The following is a 25023-nucleotide window of genomic DNA, read 5'->3' on the forward strand; positions in this document are numbered from 1 at the left end:
ACCCTCCAAATTGAGTCCAACAATGCTTAAGGTCTCTAATATTGACAAAAGTGTTGACTCTATAAATAGGAACTCTTAGCATATACGTCAGCCCCTGTATCTATGAACATTTAAAAAAATGACCAAACAGACATGTTGGTGTAATAAATCCATAAACCAAAGACAAACAGATGAAATCATATTGCAAACTTAATCATCTATTACCCCATGTTGGCATGACAAAAATGAAAGACAATAAAGAAAGAAAATCCTAATTCAGATGTTTAGATGCATGAAAAGTCTGTTTAATGTTGTAGACAAAAAGAAAACTGTAAATTAAATTGTATTTATTGTATGATTGTTATAATAGCGAATGATATGGCTGCTTTAAACTGTCTCTCTTATGTAATCAATTAAAGCTTTATATCAATGTACAAAATTAATTCACTTGCCCACCCATGGAGAATTTTTAATACTACTTTAAATAAAAAGAATCGGGTATTGTTCAAATAGATGAGTTTTGTTTGCACAAAAGATAGCTAGTTACTCCATCTTTTTGATTTTATTTCATAATATGATACTTTTAATTAGCAAAACACACGTTCCTACTGAGCGTGATCCTGCAATCATAAAATTAATTTTCTATTCAATATAACTTCTATCTTTTCACTGAGATTGTTAATACCAGTGGCAAAAAAGATCAGTTTGTTTGTCTTTCTGGCGCCTTGTAATGGTAAATTTAGTTCCATATAAAGCCTTAATATTTGACTTTATGTTATGCAATCACTTATAAGTCATTTATCTACATGCAAACATATAGTTTATTCCTACTATTTTAATAATCAACCGTCCAAAAACTCAGTTACTGTTCTCAATTTAATCATCTGATTTACTTTTGCAAATATTAAATTGTCAGGTCCTGATATATTTTTTTTAAACTTGAGTAATCACAAAGCCCACTTAGGCATCATGGTTCAGGTTGCTTCTGCTGGTAATTTAATGCTTAAATGTTAGGAATTTAAATCGAGATATTTTACACCAATTTAAAAGATTGGTGGTTCTCCTGACTCGAGGAGGGAGTTGCAGTTTATATAAACTGGTAAACTGCTACTGCAGGCCTTCAAATATCTATTTGTTGGTATGAGGCATTTTATCTTCTTGTTTGTAATATAAAATAGTAATTGACCAACATTTAGCTTATTCTAAATTGTGATAAAAAACATTTAAGAGATTTTGTAGCTATTAAAGTGTCATCATTTTTCTTTTCTTTTAACCAGATGGCTAGAATTTTTTTTTAGAGTTTTATCTAATTTAAGTTTTATTTGTTTTAACTCTGAATCTGTAGGAGAACAACAATTTGTCTTGAAATCCCAGCTGGATTTACATAATTTTCCTAAAAAACAAGTTCTGTTGCATCATACTACAGCCTAAACGTTGAACACTGAACATGTTATCATTTGTTTTGTGCTGTTTTATGGCAGTGCAAAGTTTTTTACTTTCTGGGTTTTTTTTAGGTCTGAAAATATATCTTTTAGTTATTGTTCAAATTAATGTCTAAATAAAGAATTCAATATCATAATTATAATTACATAAAAGTTTGTGTGATGCTTAAACTTGCCTGGTAAGATTTCATAGTTCAGAATTCATCAGGGGCTTGACTTCACTCTCTATTCCTGTGCTAGTTGTTATAACATTATTTTGTTGATTCTTGATCTATCATCACGAGACAATGAGAAAATATGAGGCACACGAACCCTCTTGTATAAACCAATTGTATTTAATCATGTGTCAATGAGGTTTCATTAGGTACTATGTGTGAGGTTTAGTTATTCATTATCTCTTGTTTAGAACTTCTTCAGACTTCAATCTTGAATTAAGAAGTTCATCCTCTCACTTAATTATAGTATAAAGTATAAGTTATAATTGACTTCTTTTATATTACTTTATACATGTGTTTTAGATTAAGTTTAGTCAAATTGCTTATAAATTGAGGGGAAATAAACCAATTCCAAGTAGTTTCACAACAATGGTTTTTGATGAATGGCACATCCATTATGTAAACATATTTTCTGTATATTATAGTGTCTTTAAGCTTCAATTTACTTAGCCTAAACTAACTGAGAATCTTAACACTAAAATTGAAGCACAAGACTTCCACCACTTAAGTTTCGTTCCAACATAGAAGTAAGTACTATATAGCAGATTACAGATTAATTAATTGATTGATTAATGATTCTTGCATTAAATTGAGAATGGAAAGAGGGAATGTGTCAAAGAGACAACAACCCAACCAAAGAGCAGAAAAATGCTGGAGACCAACAATGGGTTTAAGCATCCAGTAGCAAATATTTCATGAATATAATATTTAGGACGACAATATAGATCTCAGACTATGTAAGTCACCTAAATAGTTTTTTAATTTACACATGTTCTAATTTGAATTTTTGAAGAGAATTTTAAATTGATATAAAGTTTTTATTCTACTGAAACCGGTGAATCATGGTGATATTTAACAAACACATATGGTAATAAGAACAGTAAAACAGAAGTGCTGCAATGAAATGCAAATCAAAAAGTCATAAAAATCTGCAGCCAAATATTTATCTAATACATGTCTAAGCAAAACTCTCCATTTTGCAACTAAATTGAGTCATATAAAAATAAAAGTACATAAATATTATACAATAATGTCTGTTTAATGTGATGGGAAAAGAGTCTGCAATAATTGATCTTCTTTTACCATCACACATATAAGTATAAATCATAAGTTCTCTACACAATAAATCATAAAATGTCTGCTTCTCAAAAGTATGCTATAATCATTAGAGGTAGTCAAAATAAGAAAATTATCCATTTGAAATCTCATTTATTGAAATGTTTTCCATTTTTTGTTGTGTTACCTAAAATTCCTGCCATATTCTGAAGGGAGTATTGATAGACGCTGCAGTTGGCAGATCATTTGTGTCTGAACAGGCTCCCTGTCGGCCATCACAGTACCAAAACTACCGCAATCCATGCCAGTGCAAGCTACGCTTGACTTTGATACTAAAATCACCTGCTGCCTTTACAACTTTGTATAAAGTAGATTATTTAGATGCATTAAAATAGACCTATAGTGGCAATCACTCTATTATCATCTAACCATGAAATTTTGACAGGCTGATGTGAATTGCAGGATCGTAATCTCCCATTACAAACAAAACTCACAAGTTATTATTATCAGATAGTTATGTAGCAAATGTGCAACTTTACTTATATTTTATCAACAATCAAAAATATACATTGAAGCGAAATATTGGTTTTGTATGAAGATGTCTTTATCGAAATCATCATAAGATCCTTAAGGATCAAAAAGCTGAATATGAATCATAATCGTAGCTTCTGTTTGTTACTTATGGGTATACGTAAGAGATTTATCATTAGAGATTTATGGGTTAGTCCTAAGTAATGGTCGATCAACTTGATAATTACAAGTGTATAGCATTAAGCAATTAGTTGTTGACTTATCCTATGCCTAGGGTTATAAATATAAACAAAGATACTATCTATATACACAAACAATAAAATCGTACTACCCTAAGCCTGATGAGATGTTAGAAAGTTAAATAGTTAGATAATCCATAGGATTCTGGAAAAGGATTGAAATAAATCCTGTAAGCTGATCGTTGATCTGTTAAAGCATTGTTTATTTATCCTGGCTAGGATTTAAATTCCAAAACAAAAACTAAACAAACCAGTTTGAATAAGTATTGACTGTTTTGAGTTTAATACCAAAATAATCAGAAGACAGAAATTAAAGGGTCATAGGACGCAATGACATTTTATCATGCACTCAGTAAAAAGTATAAAATCTCAAAATTACTCAACTCCGTGGAAAATTAAAAAATTAAAGTCTCTTAAATCAAATGGTAAAATGGAAAGCTCAAACACATATAAAGAATGTATAACAACTGTCATATTCCTTAGTCTCAGACTTGGTACAGGCATTTTCTTGTGTAGAAAATAGTGGATTAAACCTATTTTTGTAGCTAGATAAACCTCTCACTTGTAAAACTGGTATAAAACTCCATATTTAAATCCTATTATCAAAAGGGAAGATATACATGGGATTTTAAAAGATACAACTTTCACACATTGAAGTACACAGATATGTATAAGCAATAGAAGACATATACAAATGTATTTGCCAGCAATTTCAAAAATAAGTTTCTGTGCAATTTTACTTCTTACATTTAAAAAAAGATACAGCAATGAATACAATACATAAAAAGATACAAGGAAATAGGAAAAACACACAAGACAATTTCATCTTTTAACAGACTTTGTTTTTCTCTTGATAAAAAAAGTTATCAAGGCTCTTGTAGATTATAATCCCTATCTCTATTGAAAATGGCTTTTACGCAAATCTCTTGAGAGAGATGCCATGATAAAAGCGAATATCATATTTTCAATTTCCTCAAAATTAACTTCGTTTTGAATTAATCATAAAATTATAAAACTAATTAAAAAATATTCATTGAACAAGTGAAGAATAGCACATCAATTCACGAATGCCTGTAGCGCAAGAGGAAAATTATCAGTGTAGGTCATCAACAGAGATTTTAACTTTTCATTTGACCTTTTCTCTATTCTCACTCTCTTTCTCCTTTCTCCTTTCTCTTTCAATCTCCATAAAACATTCGTACAAAGTTTTCTCTTCAGCAAGGCTTCTATTTTCTTGTCTACTTTCTCAAATAAGTATCAGCAAAGCATAGTGATATCAACAGCTAAGAGCCACAACTTATGTAAGGAATTTAAATCATTTTCAACTTTCGTATTCTTTGTATTGAGTACAGCATTGGCATTGATATGATAAGGTAAAAGTCAAAGATAAAGATGAGAATTCATCCGGAACAAAAAATGTCCATTAACAGTTCATTCTTGATAACAGCATCATTAGACATCTAAACATTAAAGACTAACTGTCATGTACTCTATTGGAATTTCTATAAAAGAAACTCCCTGTACCAGTTCAATTTCTGATTTATTTCTACAGTGATAAACTTTCATTATCCTTGATTTGTTAAAATATACTGTAATTTTATCATGCCCTCAGCTCTATGCTTATTTTAACATAAGTATGAAGGCATTGTATTTGTTAATCACAAAAGATAGGGCTAGCAGGCTGCAAATTGTGGACAACAGTTAATGTTTAACCTTTGTAATTTGAAGGTGTACAGCATTCTTCCCAACAACATTATAGCATTAATACTCAAAAATGTAATATATATAAAATTGTTTTTGCATAGCCTTGAGGTTTGTGATTCTCACTTACAAAAAATGTTTTTAGTATCAATAATAAAATATTATTCTTTAAAATATACTTGTACTTACATCTCCAAACTAACATGCCTAATATAGATTATACACTCATCAAGATGAATTCCATCCAATAAAAAATACAGTGCAAGTCAGATGTTGAAGGGAAAACAACAATATGAGAAATATGTTCCTTCATATTTTGCTTTACAATGAATTTAATTTTCTATTCTTAAATTTTAATTTTTCTACAAAAGAAAACAGACCCACACACGCACTGACACCTTAGCTGTTGACCTATGACACCAGAAAGAGTCAAATGGCAGTTAGAAGACTGCTGGACATTAAGATTTATACAATAAACTAGTGACCATACAAAAATAATATACCATTACTCACACCAAGACAAATCTGCTTTAAATATATTTCAATTTAAATTCTTCTCAATTACTATGTGTAATTCATTTACTTTGGCATGTTCAATTAAACAAGTTATTTATGGGAGTCAGACTGCGACCTGATACTGACCTTAAGTGTGACCCAAGACGACCTTGATAATAGATTGTGATATTACTATTGAAAATATCCAGTGCATTTAAGTGGTCAACCCTGGCTCTCGATAAAATAACAGGTTTGGCTGTGAAACTATTGTTTGCCATAATTAAATGGAAGATGAGTACATGTAATTTCTCCATGTCCTATTTGGTATCCATCATTCCTTACAAGTTTAATGATAAATCTATTGTTTGCTGTGATTAAATAGGAAATGAATAATGCTGTTATTGTATGTTCAAGTCATATAAATCATCCTTCAAAAGAAATAATATTGGTAAAGCTAACAATCTGTTTAAATAGAAATATTATAATTTAGTAATCTTTCTGTTTAATTAAACAACGATCTTATAATTGAATACAAGTTATATCAATATTTCTGGGATCAATGTCTTTGGAATAACAGTTTAGTTTAACAAGGTTATGTGAATTCTGGATATTTGAAAGTGTAGAACAAACTTTAACATGAAAATACCAAGAAGTCACTTCAAAAATATAAGCATACTTTTCCCAATCAGATTTTAGAAAGCTGTTCACATGAAAGCTGTAATTTCCCAGGCTGATTATTTTAGTGATTACAAAATTCAATTTTTAAGAACTATATGACTTCATATTTTCATATTTCTAACATGATATATGATTCATGGAGTGTGAAAAAACTACTAGTACAAGAATCTGAATACTTTTTTATTTCAGCATTTTGTAAAGGTCACAGCATTCTTTCAGGGTCATACCACACAGAACAGAAAGAACAGAACAAGTCTTTCTGTATTATAACAGTAAAAAATCTTTTTCCAACTGAATCAAATCAAATATTCCAAACTGACACTTCACAGGAAATAAAAATTACATAATTCATACGTGTTTATCACCCACACTTGAAGATAACAATCTGTATCCTTAGAAATTTCAAGAGCATCACCATATATTTGAAATATTTCAATTTTACAAAATGTGTGAGTGAACTTTTATGTCTTCCATAGATTTATAGACATTAAATGAACAAATGAAATCATATAAAATTTCATTAGCATAATGAAGAGAATAATGTTCTCCTCAATTAAAGAGAAATTTCGGAGCGATTATAATCTATCTAGGCTTGTTATCAGAAATATCAGTCAAGCATTCTATACAAACCACAGCTTTCTTTCTTTTCATTCTTTCATTTTTTGTAAAACAAAAAAACTAGATAATTCTAGATTATGCATGTTGCTTGGTGAAAAGATTTTGATAAAAAGGTGAGTTTTACATCTGAATGAAGTAAACAAAATCTTAACAAAAGCAGCCTTTTACATGTATCTTTCATATTCCACTAACTTTCTAGAAAGTAGAGTGAGTCAAGTTAATAAACTGGATATATTAAAAAGAGGCTCTGATATTTTGACAAATATATCATTCAATGCCTTCTAATAAATGGATTTATAACCAGAATTAATTAACCCAAATAAAACAGACCCTCCCCCTAATCTGATTGATTGATGTATGCTTTACACTGCCTTAGTGCAAAAAGGCTATATCGCAGCTAGAGCTTATTCAAATATCTTTATAATTTCCTCCCCCTAATCAATCTCTCCTACCACCTCATCGTAGTACAGAACAATAAAAGGCCTATATTATTCTTTCTCTCCCTAATCAATCTCTCCTACCAGCTCTTCATAGTACAGAACAATAAAAGGACCTATATTATTCGGTTAGAGATTTATTATCTAACAGACATAGACACAAAACACCAGATGATGCAATTCTTACTGTTTTATTCTTACAAAACCATTATAATAGGTATAAAATAAACATTATAGACCAGTTTTCACACTGTATTTACAAAGCCTATTGAGTTATGTGCTTTTTATAAACATATTCCATCATTAACACATTCATTTTAAACTGATTTCAAGTCTTCAGTACTTTGACGTATCCATATTTTACAATGAATGCTTATTCAGCAAATGAAAGTTATATAATATGCAGCTTTAACATACATATATTAGTAAAAAATATTTTTGAGTTAATGTTTCATAAGTTTTACCATGTTTCCATGCATTAAACAACAGAATTTTGAGAAAAATTTGTTTAAGCAGTTGACATGTAAAAGCTGCTTAAATGTTAATGCATTAAGTTTTTCTGGGTAATAAAACAATGCTTTACGTCTCCATTAAACACAACTTTATAAACATTTCATGAATTCCAGTAAACTTCTGCAGAATGTTATACATGTTTATGAGCTTTAACTCCCTAAATTAGGATGAAGAATTTTCTGTTTCAATTTGCTCTCACAATGTGAGTGATTTGATTATTCTATCTAAAGCATAACTTTGGTACATAGCCATTTGCTCCTATACTACCATGCAAGCAATGATGACTTTTTGACACAATTTAGAGATTATATGAAAAAAGATGTACAAAATCAAAAACAAACAATCTTCCCTCATTGCATGGCATCTGTGATTTAAGAGCATGTTTTCAATCCATTGTAATACATTGCTTCCTTCATGGAATAAAAGATTCTAATAAAAAAATAAGAGCTTCAGAAGAACAATTTGACTATATGCAACAACATAAGACTTTGATGGCAATGATTTTCTAGTGAATTAATTTTATTTTTGGTCAGATTTACATACTGGTAAGCCCATTATATCTAAGTATCAAAATCAAAATCAAAAATTTAAGTATTCCTGCAAAAAAACAGGAATGTATAAAGAAACAAATGAAAAACAATTTTCATATAATTCCTGACTTCAGGAGTAAGCAGTCCCACCAGGTCAAACTTTAAACATAACATCATACTGGTTTTTGCATTTATTTCCAAATAAAATCTACTTATAGCTGTTGAGAGGTTCATTATCTTGAACTGAATTATTCAACAACAAAGGCATGTACAAGCAACCTCCTGTTATTCAAGTGTAGTCTAAGAGATTCCTATACTTTTTGTATATATCAAGTCACTACAGGAATACATGTATATCTTTAAAAACCAACATGATCTACAAAATCTTTTAGTCGGGATACTCCACACGATAGACATGTTTTTTTAAGTTCAAGATAAATACCAATACACACACTCTAAAAGGATTGTCAACACACATATTACATTATATAAACACTTACCTTGGAGAACCAATATAAAACATAGGCCTATTACAAGATGCTGTGACTTCTTCAAATCTGTCAAAAAATATAGAAATAAATTAAGTCATTGGAGAAATTATGTGTATAATAATATATATATATATTACTTTATTTCCTCTATTTTAGAGATTTGGTGTACATGAATAAAATATATCAGAAATTAATAGATTGATTGTTGGTTGTCTTACATCCAGAATAAAGAAATAAAAAAATGAATGACAGGAATTAGACAGTAAGACTGACTTGGCATTGTGGTGGGCTAAAACTAGTTTTACTGCAACACAAACCTTCAGCAATTTGGTGGAGTTGTTACCTCTTTGACATATTCCCAGATTGTTCTTGCAATTAATTTTTCTTTAAGGAGGTGGGGATTCTTTTTTTTTTTTTTTTTTTTAACATTTTTGTCTTTGAAATGGTAACAATGGACTAATGATATGACCGAGTGGAAAATGCTATGAAAATGGATGTTCAGAAAGCAAAACCTCAAAGTTAATGTATAACTACAAATTATGTCATACTGATACTTATGTTACACAGCACTTGTGTTTGTTTCATGAGAGGATATTGGTGACTATATAAATCTTGTATATCACATGTGTTTATAATAAATACGCTGTCTTATTGACTTCAAACCAGGTTTTCTGAATTTGGAAGGCTACCATTCTTGAAATTAAGAGGACGGCTAAGTGTATGAAACTGATGTAAACCTAAATATGGCACTGTCAGGCTTTTTTTACTTGACTCATTCTGAGTGTTCCTGTCTGGAAATAAAGTGACATTTTCCAAGCTATAAAGAACCATAACTCCTGATTGGATTTTCAATAACCTTTACCAGGCATACAAAAGACCCAAAACTAACCATCCACTGGTTTAATACTATTTTATGAATTGGTTATGTTGATATTTGAGAGATATCAATGGGCAGTACAGTGAGTGACGATAAATTGAGATTGAATGAAATGTATACTGATAGTCAAAACAAAATGGTCCACCCTGTAGATTTCAAAGTATTCATCTTATTAATTGTTGCTGTTATCCATTTTTAACTGGCAATAGTTTATAGCCTCTCTGTTGCTTTTATTGATATACAGTTTTTGATCTTCAAAGTTATCCAATACATATTTTAAGAAACAGACATGCTGATAAAGAATAACTAATTAACCTAATATAAGGTGAACCGGGAGCAAAGTAACCTTGTATTACACGAATATCCACTGGATACAAATATCTTATCTTCATAAATAAATATTAAACTTATTAACTGAAATATAATATTCCTTATATACTGAAATAAACACCTGAAAGATATGATAAAAGATATTAATTTCGATCCATCTCCCCATGTTTTCATGTTTCAAATATAATTTAATTTATCAACTTTCATAAAAGCCAAAAATATAAACTTTTTTGCTCCTTAAAAACAACAACACTACTTAATTTTTACAAAAAATCTGACATTTTATTATCAACTCAAAATTCTCTATAAAATATCTTGCACTTCATCTCTTTATCATTTCAGAATTAGACAAAGGGGCAATTCACAGATACATAGACTGCTGTATGATGGGAATGTCAATTTGTCTTTCTGTTTAAGAGTCTCGATTGCCAAAGGATATCAGAGATCTAAGTAGTTCCCTATCCTTTCACCACTCAGAGGATATGAGTTTGTCAACTCTACCAGTGGCAGTTAAAATAGACTCTGATCTTGATTTACTAGGATTGCTGGTTTCTCTGCTTATGTCATGGTTCTCCCCATGTATTCTTTATCATTGGCATCTTTTAAATTTAAAATAAAAATCTCTGTTTCTTTTCAAACTTTCTTCTTACTGAATATAAGGCAGACTTTAACTAATGTACCACTATTTAATACTCTCTAATCACAAGCTAATGGTATTACGATTTGTTACCACATTTCAGTATAATATTATAAAAATTTTGGCACATCAGAAATTCTACTCTGCAACCTTGCACCTCCCATTTAAAAAAATTACAACATTTCTGTTTAAGTCAGTCTGGATTGCCAATGGATATCAGAGATCTAAGTAGTTCCCTATCCTTTCACCACTCAGAGGTTATGAGTTTGTCAACTCTACCAGTGGCAGTTAAAATAGACTCTGATCTTGATTTACTAGGATTGCTGGTTTCTCTGCTTATGTCATGGTTCTCCCCATGTATTCTCTATCATTGGCATCTTTTAAATTTAAAATAAAAACCTCTGTTTCTTTTCAAACTTTCTTCTTACTGAATATAAGGCAGACTTTAACTAATGTACCACTATTTAATACTCTCTAATCACAAGCTAATGTATTACGATTTGTTACCACATTTCAGTACAATATTATTAAAAATTTTGGCACATCAGAAATTCTACTCTGCAACCTTGCATTTAACTCACGTTTTGAAAAATAACAAAAAAATTTTAAACAGGCAGAAGTTAAAACAATTCAAATATGACCATTAAAAAATTGACCCTCTTATGTATAACTTATAAATCAGCTTTCTTAATGTGCTAAGATCCATTTTCAGTGAGAACTGGGGTAGGTTTTTGTATGAAATCAAGACTTTTTTGCCACTGACTGAGCGTAATATCTTAAAAAAAAGGTCCTTAGGTAACTTCTTTGCATATTAACTTGGGTCCAAAGAAATTGATAATGTGAAAAAGGTTTACTGGGCGCAATGACTCACAGATGGGATTCACAAAGCTACCAATGTAAAGAACACTTTTCAAATGATATTACATTGAAATATGACTAATTCGTGTCCTGTGGGGAGAGCAGTTGTTGTTGCAATAAATAGCTAATGTTAAGCTTGTTTTTATTCGCCATTGATTTACATGTTATGTTTTATTTGTATGGTATATTATCTTCTAATAAACTTGTAATTAAAGTTGAGTGTGAAGAGCAGACATTCAAGGACCTAAAAAAGACTTCAATGACCAAGTTGGACTTTTTTTCTTCAGCTTTTATTTTTAATGGATATCATATATCTCACAAATTACAACTTGCTTGTAAGGTAATTCTAAGCAATTTCTGAAACCATGATATGACATCATAAAAAGTGCTATGCTAATGAAAGTTTGAAAAGCAAAACTTTTCCAAAATAACAATTGTTAAAAAAAATGTCAATGTGATCAGGTTAGATCATGTTCATGGAACCATGCTGTATTTCAAGAGAGAATATCAATTTTGAAACAAAATATTTTTGGTATGCTTTTTTGCAAAAAAAATAACCAAGTCATTATCTACGAGTTGACAAACACATGCAATCAGAAAAACATCAAGTCATGGCACAGAATAAATACTTTTCTTTCTCGTTTTGAAAAACTGTACCATGATTATTTCAAAATAAGAAAAATATTTTTTTGTAGAAAACTGGGATTTGAATGTTATTCTAGCATTATATCTGATGATTGTTCATAGCATGGGGTCGAGTCTACATTCTACATTCACATATGTGAATAATTTTACATGTCAAAAATATATTACTCCATGACAAATAAATAACTAACCTGGGAAAATAAACAATTTTTATCAGCTTGTTTGTTGATATTCAGGGTGGTTAATGGATATTGTCAGTCTCAGTAATTTTTATATACTATGCTTCAACTATTTCTCAGACCATCATTGTCACTAAAAACCATTTACTACCCCAATAATCAGATTAGTTTTTGTTTAAAAATTATGCCCCGTTACTTTAAAAATTTACTTTTGATCAGAAAATAAAATATGAATCTATGGACTTAGATTAACTTTGATACATGCTATCTAAAAAATAAAATAACTTTAAAATTTAGTTGATTCATCCTGGTTAAAAGGAGAAAAGCTACAAGATGTTTACGATAAAAGATAATATATTCATATTTAGAGCTAAAGGCACTAAAAAATTAAGACTTTTTAAGATGAATCTAACAAATTGGATTTAAATTGTTTCATTACGATGTGTTCAACCACCCAGAATTTAAAATATCTAAATGCCATAAAATTATTACTAGAAACTTAATAAGAAATATGTAAATTAGAAACTTGTAGATTTGAATTTTTAGACTGTTGAACATCTTTTTAATTTTCAATGGATATAAGTACATCACTTACTTGACAAAAAAACTTACAAAAAATTAAGTACAGTTTACACAGTAAATCTTGTCCAAGCAAAAAATCCATAAAATACTAAATAGTCTTGTTGATGGCGATTAAAAACCCTTTAAAAAAGAGGACCAACTGATTTGAAAATTTTAATGTCTTTTTCACCATTATGTACAAACCACTTGTGACTGGGTAATTGTAATGACTTTTCTTAATTAGGAAACATTTTGAGTTAAATGATGATAAAGGTGACCCTGGGAACACATGGCACAGAACGACAACAATACCCTCCGTCAGGCTTGTAGTATCAGGTTTAACCGAGAACCTAACATGGAAAAAGGCTAAATGATTGTGTCATGCAATTCTCTTTTATGTACAATCGCACACCTTTTTGTTAGATATATGTGCAGTTAATTATCCAAGACACGTAAAAACCATCCTATAATTAAACATTGGGCAACTTATGACAGAAAAGTCCATCACCTGTCCATCTATGACAGTCAATTTGGGTTTTTACACATTTTTTCCCCAGTAAAAAATTTTCATTTATGTAAACCTTGCTTTCATGAAATATATATTATTTAAGATAATTGGACAAGATAATGAGCAGAGACATATCTAGCTGATTAGTTTAGACCCCATCTGAGACAAGAATGCAACCTCCATACCAATACTGTCATAAAATACATTAAGGTTGCATTAGGAAGCCTCATAGTCAAATAACGTTACTTAACCATAGCATCAAATTGTTTTTGTATCTATTATTTTAAGGTAAATCTATAATTTATATGTGAAAAATATTTGACCAATGATCATCAGAAATATCAAGATGTAAGTGCAAACAAATAATGTAATCGCTTCAAAGAAGTTTGGCACTAATCAGAGAATTCCAAAAACAGTATCTTTTAAATTAGTTGCAGTATACATTATGTGGCGGATAAGAGGGGGCCCAGACTGACTAACTAAGAGGGGGCCCGCTACAGTCATGCTTTCGTGATTCCCTATATTATCCAACAATTTTTCCCACAAAAGGGAGGACCAGGCTACTCAGGTCTCCTGCCGCCCCCTAGATCTGCCTCTGGTATACTGTTAAATTATGAATAGACTAATCATATAAGATGGATACCAAACATTACCAAAAGAATACATTCTTAATAAAAAAAGAAGACATAAATTTGTTCTTCCAAAATCTTTATTGTATAATGCTACCACTATTGATCAAACCCCCATATCTCATTTATGAAAATTTCAAGTATGATAGCTTTAATACACTGCCAGCTAAAATAAAGGGTTCAGTCCTGGTTTGAGAGAGATTGCTTAGTTTGTCTATAGATATAAAATACTGTGAGTCAAGGGTCAAGGATTCCATATCTACATAATGATACAGTGATAATTTGGAAAGTGAATCAAGTCTATTATAGAACATTAGCAGGCATCAAGTGTGTCTAATTTCTTTAACCTTTCTGATGATTTGCAAAATATACTGTTGTTCAGGGTTTCAGGCTCATAATAAAAGTTTTTCTATGCCTTGGCGATTGGATTCCTCAACACACCACTTGAAAAATTGTAAACTTCATTGAATGAAAATTTGTATAGTTGCTGCATTCATTTTGTTGAGTTTAGACTATATAAAATGAAATGAGATTTGTTTTGCTTAAAAGTGCATCCCAATCTCATGTTAAATCAAGCACTTAATGTTTGTATGAGGAGACATGAATAATGTTAGATCAAAACAGAATTATTTGAAGTAGGTAATAATACCATGTGCAATCATAAACTGTCAATTCCCTTTAAAACATTTTTATATGCAAAATAGCCAGGTACAAATTCATAAACCCATTTTTTGCAGTTTATAATGGGAATAAATATTATAGGCGGAACACAATTTCAAAGGTATTCGTCTTTGAAGTATCTTACTCCATGTGAAATATACATAAAAATAATAAAGAACTTACATGCCCTGTTATCAAGAAACTTGATAAAATATAAATGTATGCAACAGAAATTATAAAAGAAATATTAGTTCCCTGTAGACTTGGATCCAATCTGACATAACATTTACAGAGTCTGACAGGAGTCCGTATTTCTTTCTTATCAGTTTGTGTGTCCTCTTTTATCTTCCTAGCTGTTTTCCTTGCCAAAGTGCCTAATTCTATTCATCATAATATCTAGACTCTTCATAATCTCAATATAATTGGCAAATTAGCTACAGTTCATATATTTTAAGTGCCTCTCTGATTGTTATCATGGATTTACACTGTGTGTCAATTGAAAGGCAACCACTTTCAACTTCAAAGTCCAAATTATTGTTAACTTACACACCAAATAACAATAGGGCTGCCACACATAAGTAAAATAATGATACATACGAAAGACTACTTGAATACAAGGGTCAGTTATTTATGATGATGACATATGCTTAATAATACTTTGACTACACATTGTAAATTAGACCAACAATAAGCCTACTAGGTACATTAGAAAACTGACAATACACAACCATACCTATGACTTAACTTTGATAAAACCTAACCTCAGACACCAAATCAACATTTGTGGTTTGGTATACTAGGGTTATACAAAAGACACCTACTAGTGTGCTAATGGTATGCATGAAGCCCCAGCACATACTATATGACTTCAAATATCACCATGAATAACCTGAAAGGTGTCACTAAATGGAGCAGAAACTGAAGACTCTTAAAGGCCAGGTCAACTCAGTTTTTTGGTGGGCTTAATTGATGTTGCTTTAACTTTAGTTTTCAATGTAGTATTTTGTAGACAGAATTGTTTTCTTTGGCCTTTTTTTACCTTGTAACTGATCATCAGTTAGGGTTCTGGGTGCATACTCTGTTATTTCACTACCAACAAGAAGACAGAACTTAAATACTTTGTAGTGCAGATGACAATTCGTCTTCTTCTTCCTTGCTTAGGACTGGATTCTTAAAAGAATGTTACAAGTCCACTAGACGGAGAATGAGACAGCAATTCTCCTGTAACTATTTACAAATAAAACGTTCCGAATATATACAATTTAAAACTATGTATATTGGCTGCTGTCTATGGTGTTGGTCTCTTGGGTGCACTATTGTTGGCTAATGCACTCTGGAACCCCTCTATTGTCAGAGCTTCAGTTGTAGCTGTTGGAAGGTGGTTCCACTCTTGTATAGTCCGTGGAAAGTATGAGTACTTATATACTCTCTGGTTTGCTGGTGGTTGATATAGGCGTTGTTTGCCTCTAGTACGCCGATCGTTTGGACGCAATTGTCACGTGCTAAGACAAAGCAACAACAACAATGGAAGAAACTTTACCAAATGCAGAAAAAATAATGGATATATCCTGATACAGCTAAAACAAAAGTAACATACAAGCATCTCATTTGATTACACATTAATGACCACTTAGATACCGTAACAGCAATCCTAAATGCATAAAAATATGCAACAAAAAACTGCAAAATATCTGTGCTAATTGAAGACAAACAATATGTGCAATGATTTGATACAAAATCAACAATAATTGTATTCTTACATAACAGCAATAGCAATACATCTGCTTGAGAATACTTATAGAAATGGTTTTGCTATTGTTTTGTCATGCCTTTAAAAGAACCTCACAGCTTGAACAACAATTACTTATATTAGAGTATCATAATTCTCTAAACAATTGTCAAACTGACAAATAGACTATCAGCAACAAATACTTGATTTCAATATTAAAAAAAAATAAAATCCGAATGACTGGTATATCTCCATGGGACACCAGAAACAGTAAATTTTCTTCCAAATCCAGCAGCTCACCAATTTATAACATGTGTTTGAAACACATCACGACTTCTGATAAGCATTCAAATTTTGGCACATGATAACCATAAGACCAACAGCAACATCTTGTGTGATAAATAAAGAACACTATAGCCAATAATGTTGTTTACAGTATAAACAATTAAGTTATTTACAAAACAATAGTTTTTGTATTAGATACTGAGAAACAATTTGCAGATAATAGACCAACAGCAAACAATCTGAACAGAATGATTGTTTGGGATAAGTTAACTGTTGGAAACAATGTCTTAACAGCTGCTTATATATGTCAATCATCTAAAACATCTAATTCTAAGTTTGACCCAATTCCTGGTTGTCAATTTCAATGGTGCAAAGAAGAATACCATTATAATAAGCCATTCCAAGTTTTCAGCACCAGATGCCAATTTCAACAATAAATGTCTCTTCAGTGATGCTCACAAGGCCATAATATCCAAAACCAAATACAAACTTTAAAGAACTGATATAACTGAAAAGGACACAAGGTAGCCAAACAATCTTCTCTTTCTTCTCTGATTGTGCTTTTATGTTTCGAATACAGATTTGTCTGTTTCAGCATTGTATGCCTAGTATATGATCCTTATACTGCTTTGTCTTTTTCCAGTCATAAGACTGATATGCAGTGTGAGCTTTATACTGGTCTGTCTGTCTGTCTGTCTGTCTGTCTGTTAAGTTTTAGTAATGGTATATGATCAAATTTTGTTTGTTTCCCATATTATGTACCAGGATAGCACTGATACATAATATGAGTTTTGTTCCCAAACAGGTCTATGTTCCAGCCTAAGTATGGATTGTTCCCCATACTAGTTATTAGGATTAGACTAATATGTGTGTACTGAGAGTTTTGTTACCAATACTATTCATTCTTTTTACATGTATATCCATCCCTTAACTTTTATTTATGACAATTTTAACCTTGCTTTTTTATTACTGGTAAATGAAAATAGAGTCTTATAACTTATTACTTAGGTCAATAGTTTTACAGTGAGGGTTATTTATCATATCAAATACACATTTTTACCTATAAATAACTACTAAGTACCATGCTTTAAGATGACAAATAAAACAGGCCTAAATTGTTTCATTTAATTAAAGTTTATACTTATTGAACTTTGTTGTTTCAGCAACAGATTGCAGTATAATACTGATCTACTGAAAAGATAATAGACCATACATTTAAACAAAGTTGAACAAACATCAGTGGTTTTATGCTTTATTGATACTTTAAAGGTTACATGGTTCATTTTGATTTATTTTTTTAATCATTTTTATGCACTATATCATAAGGTCAGAAGGGGAGATACTCAACTAGGTACATTAACGATTCTGAGAAAAATGACCTTGGTTCTTAGATTATAAATACAATAATCTTCAAATGTTTCTGCACAAGAATTGATTCTACGATCATGGATGACTGGATATTTATGTTCCCTTTTGCATGAACCCTATATGTATGTGCTGAATTTTTTGGGGGGTAAAAAATGTATTGATGCATCAAATTAGATATCTTGAATACACCATTTACAAAGTCCCTTTTGCAGTAGGCCACATGCATATATTTAACAGGATCTAGGTTTCAAAGTATTGAGTGCATGAGTACTGACTATACACCAACCCTGAATACAATTGTCTCTACACTTAATGGGTCTATTGAGCAATGCTATTGCTGTATTCAGAGGCAGATTTAAAGGGGGGCCCAGGGGGTTTGACCCCATCTTTTCTGGGGAAAAAATGCTTTTTTTATACATGTAAAGGTAATAACTGAAGCATGACCAAAGCGGGCCCCCACTTATGAAATTTCTGGATCTGCCACTGGTATTGGTCTGCATCAATTGAGTCTAAATTTTACTGATGTCTAGACATCCAATAGGTCCTATTAGGATAATATTCACCATCCCTGTCCTAAAAGTTCCAAGCAATTCTTGGGTACAATTGTACTGGAAAAAGGAAAAGATGCCTATTAGGATTTGTGACAAATGAATATAGGGTTTCATAGATGGAGTTATTTTCTGTTCTCTGCTGGTATAGTTAGAGGACTAACAAAATTTCTTTAATTTGGATGTCATCAAGTGTAAGTCATTTGGGTAATTAAACTGATTCACTTCATTTCCATCATAAACAACAGTATAAATATCTGAAGTATGTGTAACTTAAGCGACCATTATTATTCTAAATATGGAAAAGATTACTTTTGTTAGCAACATCAGCAATTTTTAGGCTATTACAAGTCAATTACTCCATCAAAAAAATTATATATCATTTGTTTAATTTGGTATATTATTCATATAATAGTGAAATAATTTGTCAGAATTACATGTTTGATTGATGCCTGGTATAAATGTCAATGATAATTATAACAATTGATATTTTTTTATGTCACCTGAGAATCAATTACAACTTTCTCTCCTTGTTGACAAATATTGATGAGAATTGTATTAAGTGTCACAAAAATGTGTAAATGTTAATGGTTTTCACATTTTCTTTGCCATTTTGCAGATAGTTGACACTCATTCATGCTGAATCATTGTTGAAGGCCATACATGTCACCTAGAGTGTTAACTTCTATGTTATTAGGTCTAGGGTGGAGAGTTGTCTAATTGGCAACAATGCCACATCTTATTTTCATATCATCAGGTATTGAGCCAATAATATGCCACTCAAAAACAGGGGCGGATCCAGTCATTTAAAAAAAGGGGGGGGGGGGGGGGGGGGGGGGGGGGGGGTTTCCAACTACATGTCCCCATTCAAATGCATTGTTCGGCCAAAAAAAAGGGGGGGTTCAAACCCCCAGAACCATCCCTCTGGATCCGCGCCTGAAAAATCACTGAGAGTGGACAATGCATATTAATTAATACATGTTACAGAATTGCCTCTCTGAAAACATAGCATTAAAAAAAAGTCAAACTTATAAAAAAATAAACTAAAAGGTGCAAATTGTCATATTCCAAAAAGGACTCTTTAGGCAGTTTGATAGAGTTTGTAGAGCGATTAAAAGAAGTTAACAATTTATTATAAGTGGGACACTGACAATGACATGGACTTTACCAACCGTGCAAAGGCTATATAGCCAGTCAAGGTTGTTAAAAACTCCCCTCATCATGGACTTTGACAGAAGAAATCATCATATGTCGCTACAATTTTTGCTGTCAGGTGACACAATAAAATGCTGTAAAAGCATTTGTTAGATGAATATTACCCTTACACAATTTGACATGATAAATCCGTTAAAAATCATTAATTATGAAGTTGAACCAATTTTCGTAGAAACTAAAAAAAATTAAAAGAAGACTAGAGAATCCTTTCCATTGTAATGATAATTTCCTTTATCAATAACACCATGAAAGTTAGCCACAGTCTAGGAACTAAAGTGAATAGATTAAAAATATATCAATAATCAAACATGCATAGAAATACTAGATAAATTCTTTAAATTAAGTGTCAGTTAGGAAGTGTTACTTGTTCAATTAAAGAAAAAAGTCTGAAGTTAATTTCACAAGAAAACTGAGATTGATCGTAGGTATACTGATTTGTTCATGACTAATAAAGACCAATCTAAGTTGTAAGTTTTTTTGTGAAACCGACTCCTGATGGTTACAGTAAATACGCCATGCTGTCAATATGTTGTCCTTTCTCAAAATATAAAAATTATGCAACAGCAAAAACATTTCACCACCTTCAAACTTGAAATAAGAAAAAGTTAAAGTTGTACAACTTACTTTTTGGCTCTTTCAACATGTTTAACTATTTCATATACAACATACAAAAGCATCATTGACCGAAATTCCTGACAAAAATCTATTCTGGTCAAAGTGATATTGTGCAAAAGAGCAGAAATATGTCTTGGGAATTTCTTTGACTTATAGACTGTTTACGAAAAATGGTGGAGTGGGACAGACAAGCAATGATGCAGCGTAACGGGATACCATTCAACTAAAAGAACCCATCTAGAATTATGTCATAATGAAATAATGTACCAAAACATCACAATTTCCCTAGGCGCAGGTTTAGGACAAAGTATCGTGAAAGGGGTAAATAAAACCATTAATAATAAAAGAATTTCAGCGTTTATAAAATTATCTGAATTGCATTTTATAGACTTCTAATAGATTATTCTTCAGACAGAATTTGTTCTCTCACTTTTCATTTCTTATTTAAAGAAACAAGTAGGATTGATATTTAATTAAGGTCCAATATCATCTAGAAATCTAACTCAATTTTACAAATTTCCATGAAAATATATTATTCCCTTATGAAATTTCCATCAATTTATGAAAATATTTATTCCTAATCAATATCCACTTGTTTGATGATAATGTTTTCTAGATGATGCTACTTGAACAAGATCGTAACCTCAATTTTCCCTGGATGGAAACAGTAAATGGCAAGTATTTAGACCAATATTACCAAATCATTATACGAACCATTGATTTACATGCTTTTCATGGTTAGTTTGTTAACAAATGTTTCTCTTCAAAATCCTACCAGGCTTTAATATTATCTACCTATCTTCAAAGAAAGCTCTATAATTAAATCATATATGATTTATTTCCTCTTTTCAATTTCTTGTTGTGAACCCAACATTAAGAAAATCTAATTGGTATACAAAATGTGAAAAGCCTGCATAAATTGCAGCTAATGCCAAAATATTCACATTTAGGATTACCCAGGCTGAATGCTTGACATACTCTAGAAACATAGCACTGAATAAAATCATTTTAGATAATTCATATTTCCCATCCTGCCTAGCTTATCTAATGGGCCTATTTAGTCTTCACATCATAACTGATGTCTTGGTTTCAATAACTAGTATCACATTTTGAGAGTTAAATGTTTACCATCCAGTTTCAACTATCTTATAAAATTGAGAATGGAAATGAGGAATATGTCAAAGAGACAACAATCTGACCAAAGAGCAGACAACAGTTGAAGGCCACTTATGGGTATTCAAGGCAGTGAGAAAATCCTGCCTTGGAGGTGGTCCTCAGCTGGTCTCTAAATAAAAGTACTAGTTCAGTGAAAACAGACATCACACTAAACTCCCTGCATGTCATTATGACAAGAAAAATGGAAAATAAATACAATTGTTCACCAATCTTCATGCAACTGATCAGCCCTATTTGAATTATGTCTACAGATGTTTAATTACAGGTAGTTGTAATGTTTTGAAATCAATTTACATGTACAGCTTGTTCAGGTGTCATCAATTACATTTTTAGTTTTACATGAGTTTGACATAAGCAAGTTTGAGTTTCAAAGTCTGACATATTTTGAAACAGCTGTGGAAAAATTATGATTCAATCGACTTATTGCAATAAAAAAATGTTTTAATTTAATATGTATATGAACACAAAATTAGTAAGTTTCTATGTAACTATGTTTATACTTAAATCATGACAATTGCAATACTCCAGGAATGTTTGTTAAATGCTAAGCTCTTTTTAAGCAGTAAGTTAAGTTGGCTAAATAATTTATAAATATAGCCACAAAAGAAAACCCTTGTTAATTAAAGTTTACGTTTGTATGATGGCAATTTAGCGTAAATTGACAACTTCAGCTTACTGGAAATTTGAAAACTTTCATATTGGTCAAACAAAAGAAATTAAAGTAGCCAGGGTTTACTGGGTACCTCATCGTACAAATACTGTGGATTCATTAATATTCGTTGGATACCAATTTTCATGGATTTGGTGGGAAACAGATGAACCACGAATTTAAATGTTCAACGAATTACAATTTTTTTGCCAAAATAACAAAATATAATATCCACGAAAATGCAAGTTTTTTTCAATCCATGAAAATTGGTACCCTGGACGAAAATAAATGAATCCACAGTAAAAGTAAAGTTTCCTAGTTATATAGCTCACAAGATCACACAAAAAAAAACCTGAGGCTTCAACAGAAATTACACAAAACTAACATTTTTACATCACAGCTTCTAATTACTCCAAACACATTTCTCAGTAGACTATCAGAGCCCTTGTAAAAAAGTTAAACAGATTCTTATATGTTAACACTGACAATCTGTCAACAGGAATTAAGAAAAAATCAGAGTCAATGGAATCTGAACACATTTTGCATAATTACAATCATAACTGAAACTAACATAAGGACATCCTGAAACAAGAGGCCCCTAGGAGCTAGAATCAATAATAGTGTGAAATGTGCTATGCTGATATTTGATAAAAAGGATAAATTAAAATGATTTGTAAAAAAATAAAGTATTATCTAAGGGCAACAACTCTTATAAGGAATCAAATGATGGTTTCAGTCATGTTGCCAGTTTTGTGAATCTTATATTTATAGCCATTTTTTCATAACATAAAAATTGGCCTGACATGCACTAACTCTTGTATGGAGTCAAATGATGGTTTGGACTTTATGGATTTTTTATCAATATTAATTATCATCTTGCTTTGATGCATGATCCTGTTTGCAGCATTGCTGTTTACAGTGTAGTTCTGTCTATATCAGCTTAAAGGGTAAACGATAAGATTATGGGTTCATAGAACACCTTGTTCACAACTCACATTTCCATGTACAGTGAACTGTGAAATCTTGGACCTAATTTGGCTTTTTATTTCGAACTCATACCATATTAATTGAATGATTGTTGTTTGCTTAATGTCCAGTGGCAAATATTTCACGCATGTTTAGGTCGACATTGTTGAACATTTGCTTTAGGTTTCAAGTTGATGTAATAACAGCTTTATGGTGGACTATTACTTTTTACAAAAAGCTTAACCTGCCTTAAAACTAAACTTTAACCTACCAGTTAACCACAAATAAGGGTTTCAGATGGTTAGAAGCCCCCTTTTTTTGACAGTCAATACATTTGAACAGAAACATATAGTTGAAACCCCCTTTTTTTATCTTGGGTTGTGAACCCCTTTTATAAATGGCTAGATCTGCCACTGCAGAGGTGCATACAAATAGAAGCACTTAAAATAATGGTATATACTTGTGTAAAGTTGAAGGACAATGGATTTCATGTGCACTAGTACTACTTGATGTGTTGTCTCATCATGCTAATGATGCCAGGAAAAAATGTGTATTACCCAGTCACTGTCGGTAGGACCCTAAGTTGAGAGTGTTTTTAACCAATTTAACAGGGTTATAAAGACTGCAGTGTCTGTAAATAACTACAAGCACTATAGCTGTGCTGTGATAAAATTAGACATGGCTGGGGAAAACTTTAATCAAACTTTGTTGGAGTATCCACAAGTAAAACTTGATTTATAAAAACTTTAAAATTAACTATATACCAAAGACTAACACCATTTATTGGAAAGACTTATGCCACAATCCTACACGCATGTATCCTGATTAAACAGATAAATAGTTCATGTCTGTTTACACCCATGTCTGTTGGTTTATCTGATTTCTTAATAGTGTTTTAATGAACATTTAAAAAGATCAAAATTTACACTTCTATTATGTAACACAAGTTTTCATGAAAAAAATGATTCTGAAATAACTTTCCAAAGATTTATATCAGAATTTAGTTAAAAATATTACATTTGGATTAAGAAACCGTTAAACATCAAAATTTAATAGTCAAATGAGCCACTTTCAGCTATCAGAGGTTCATAAAAGTACAGCACATTTGGAATGTTCTCAAGAATGACTGAAACCGTTGTTTCAATGATTTCAGGAAAACCACATACTTAGTGTAAAAGAGCAAAATTTCTGTTTTAAATCTATACATGTATTTATAATAAAGGATAGATCTAAGAAAAAAATCTCCCCCTTTTTGACCCTCTTAGAAGTAATTAGATTAGAGTTTCATGTTGATTTTTCAGATACCACTTCTAACACCTCATTAAATGTTTGTAAATGAAGAATCTTTATTTTATCTCCCGTTTATTATCTTTCAAAACAAGCAGCATATTTTGAGAAGCATGTTTGTTATTGAGACATTATTACCTAACACAGACAATTTGAGCATAACAAAATAAACTGCTATGTCAATAAAAATACTTTCTCTACACATAATGTTCTCACGATGATGAAATATTTAGTATGGTACAAGAGAACATTTATAAGAATGCAAAATTCATTTGCAAATGCTTCATAAGAGGATAGAAATTGATATTTATTGAATAATTGGTGTTTTTTTTTTAATATTAACTGCAATTTCTATATTTTCTTGTAAATAATAAAT

The 25023-nt window shown here is 31.0% G+C and overlaps 1 protein-coding gene across 4 annotated transcripts in view; it reads right to left on the bottom strand.

Moving 5' to 3' along the window:
• Nucleotides 1-25023, bottom strand: part of LOC134715733 (tyrosine-protein kinase transmembrane receptor Ror-like) — a 141147-nt gene that overhangs the window by 75213 nt on the left and 40911 nt on the right. For all 4 annotated transcript variants that reach the window (XM_063578141.1, XM_063578113.1, XM_063578122.1 and 1 more), the window contains one exon: nucleotides 8935-8991. In XM_063578141.1, the coding sequence (XP_063434211.1) occupies nucleotides 8935-8991 (57 nt within the window). The remainder of the gene's footprint in view (nucleotides 1-8934; nucleotides 8992-25023) is intronic.

The sequence above is a fragment of the Mytilus trossulus genome, chromosome 1 (genome assembly GCF_036588685.1).
Source record: "Mytilus trossulus isolate FHL-02 chromosome 1, PNRI_Mtr1.1.1.hap1, whole genome shotgun sequence".
NCBI lineage: Eukaryota > Metazoa > Mollusca > Bivalvia > Mytilida > Mytilidae > Mytilus > Mytilus trossulus.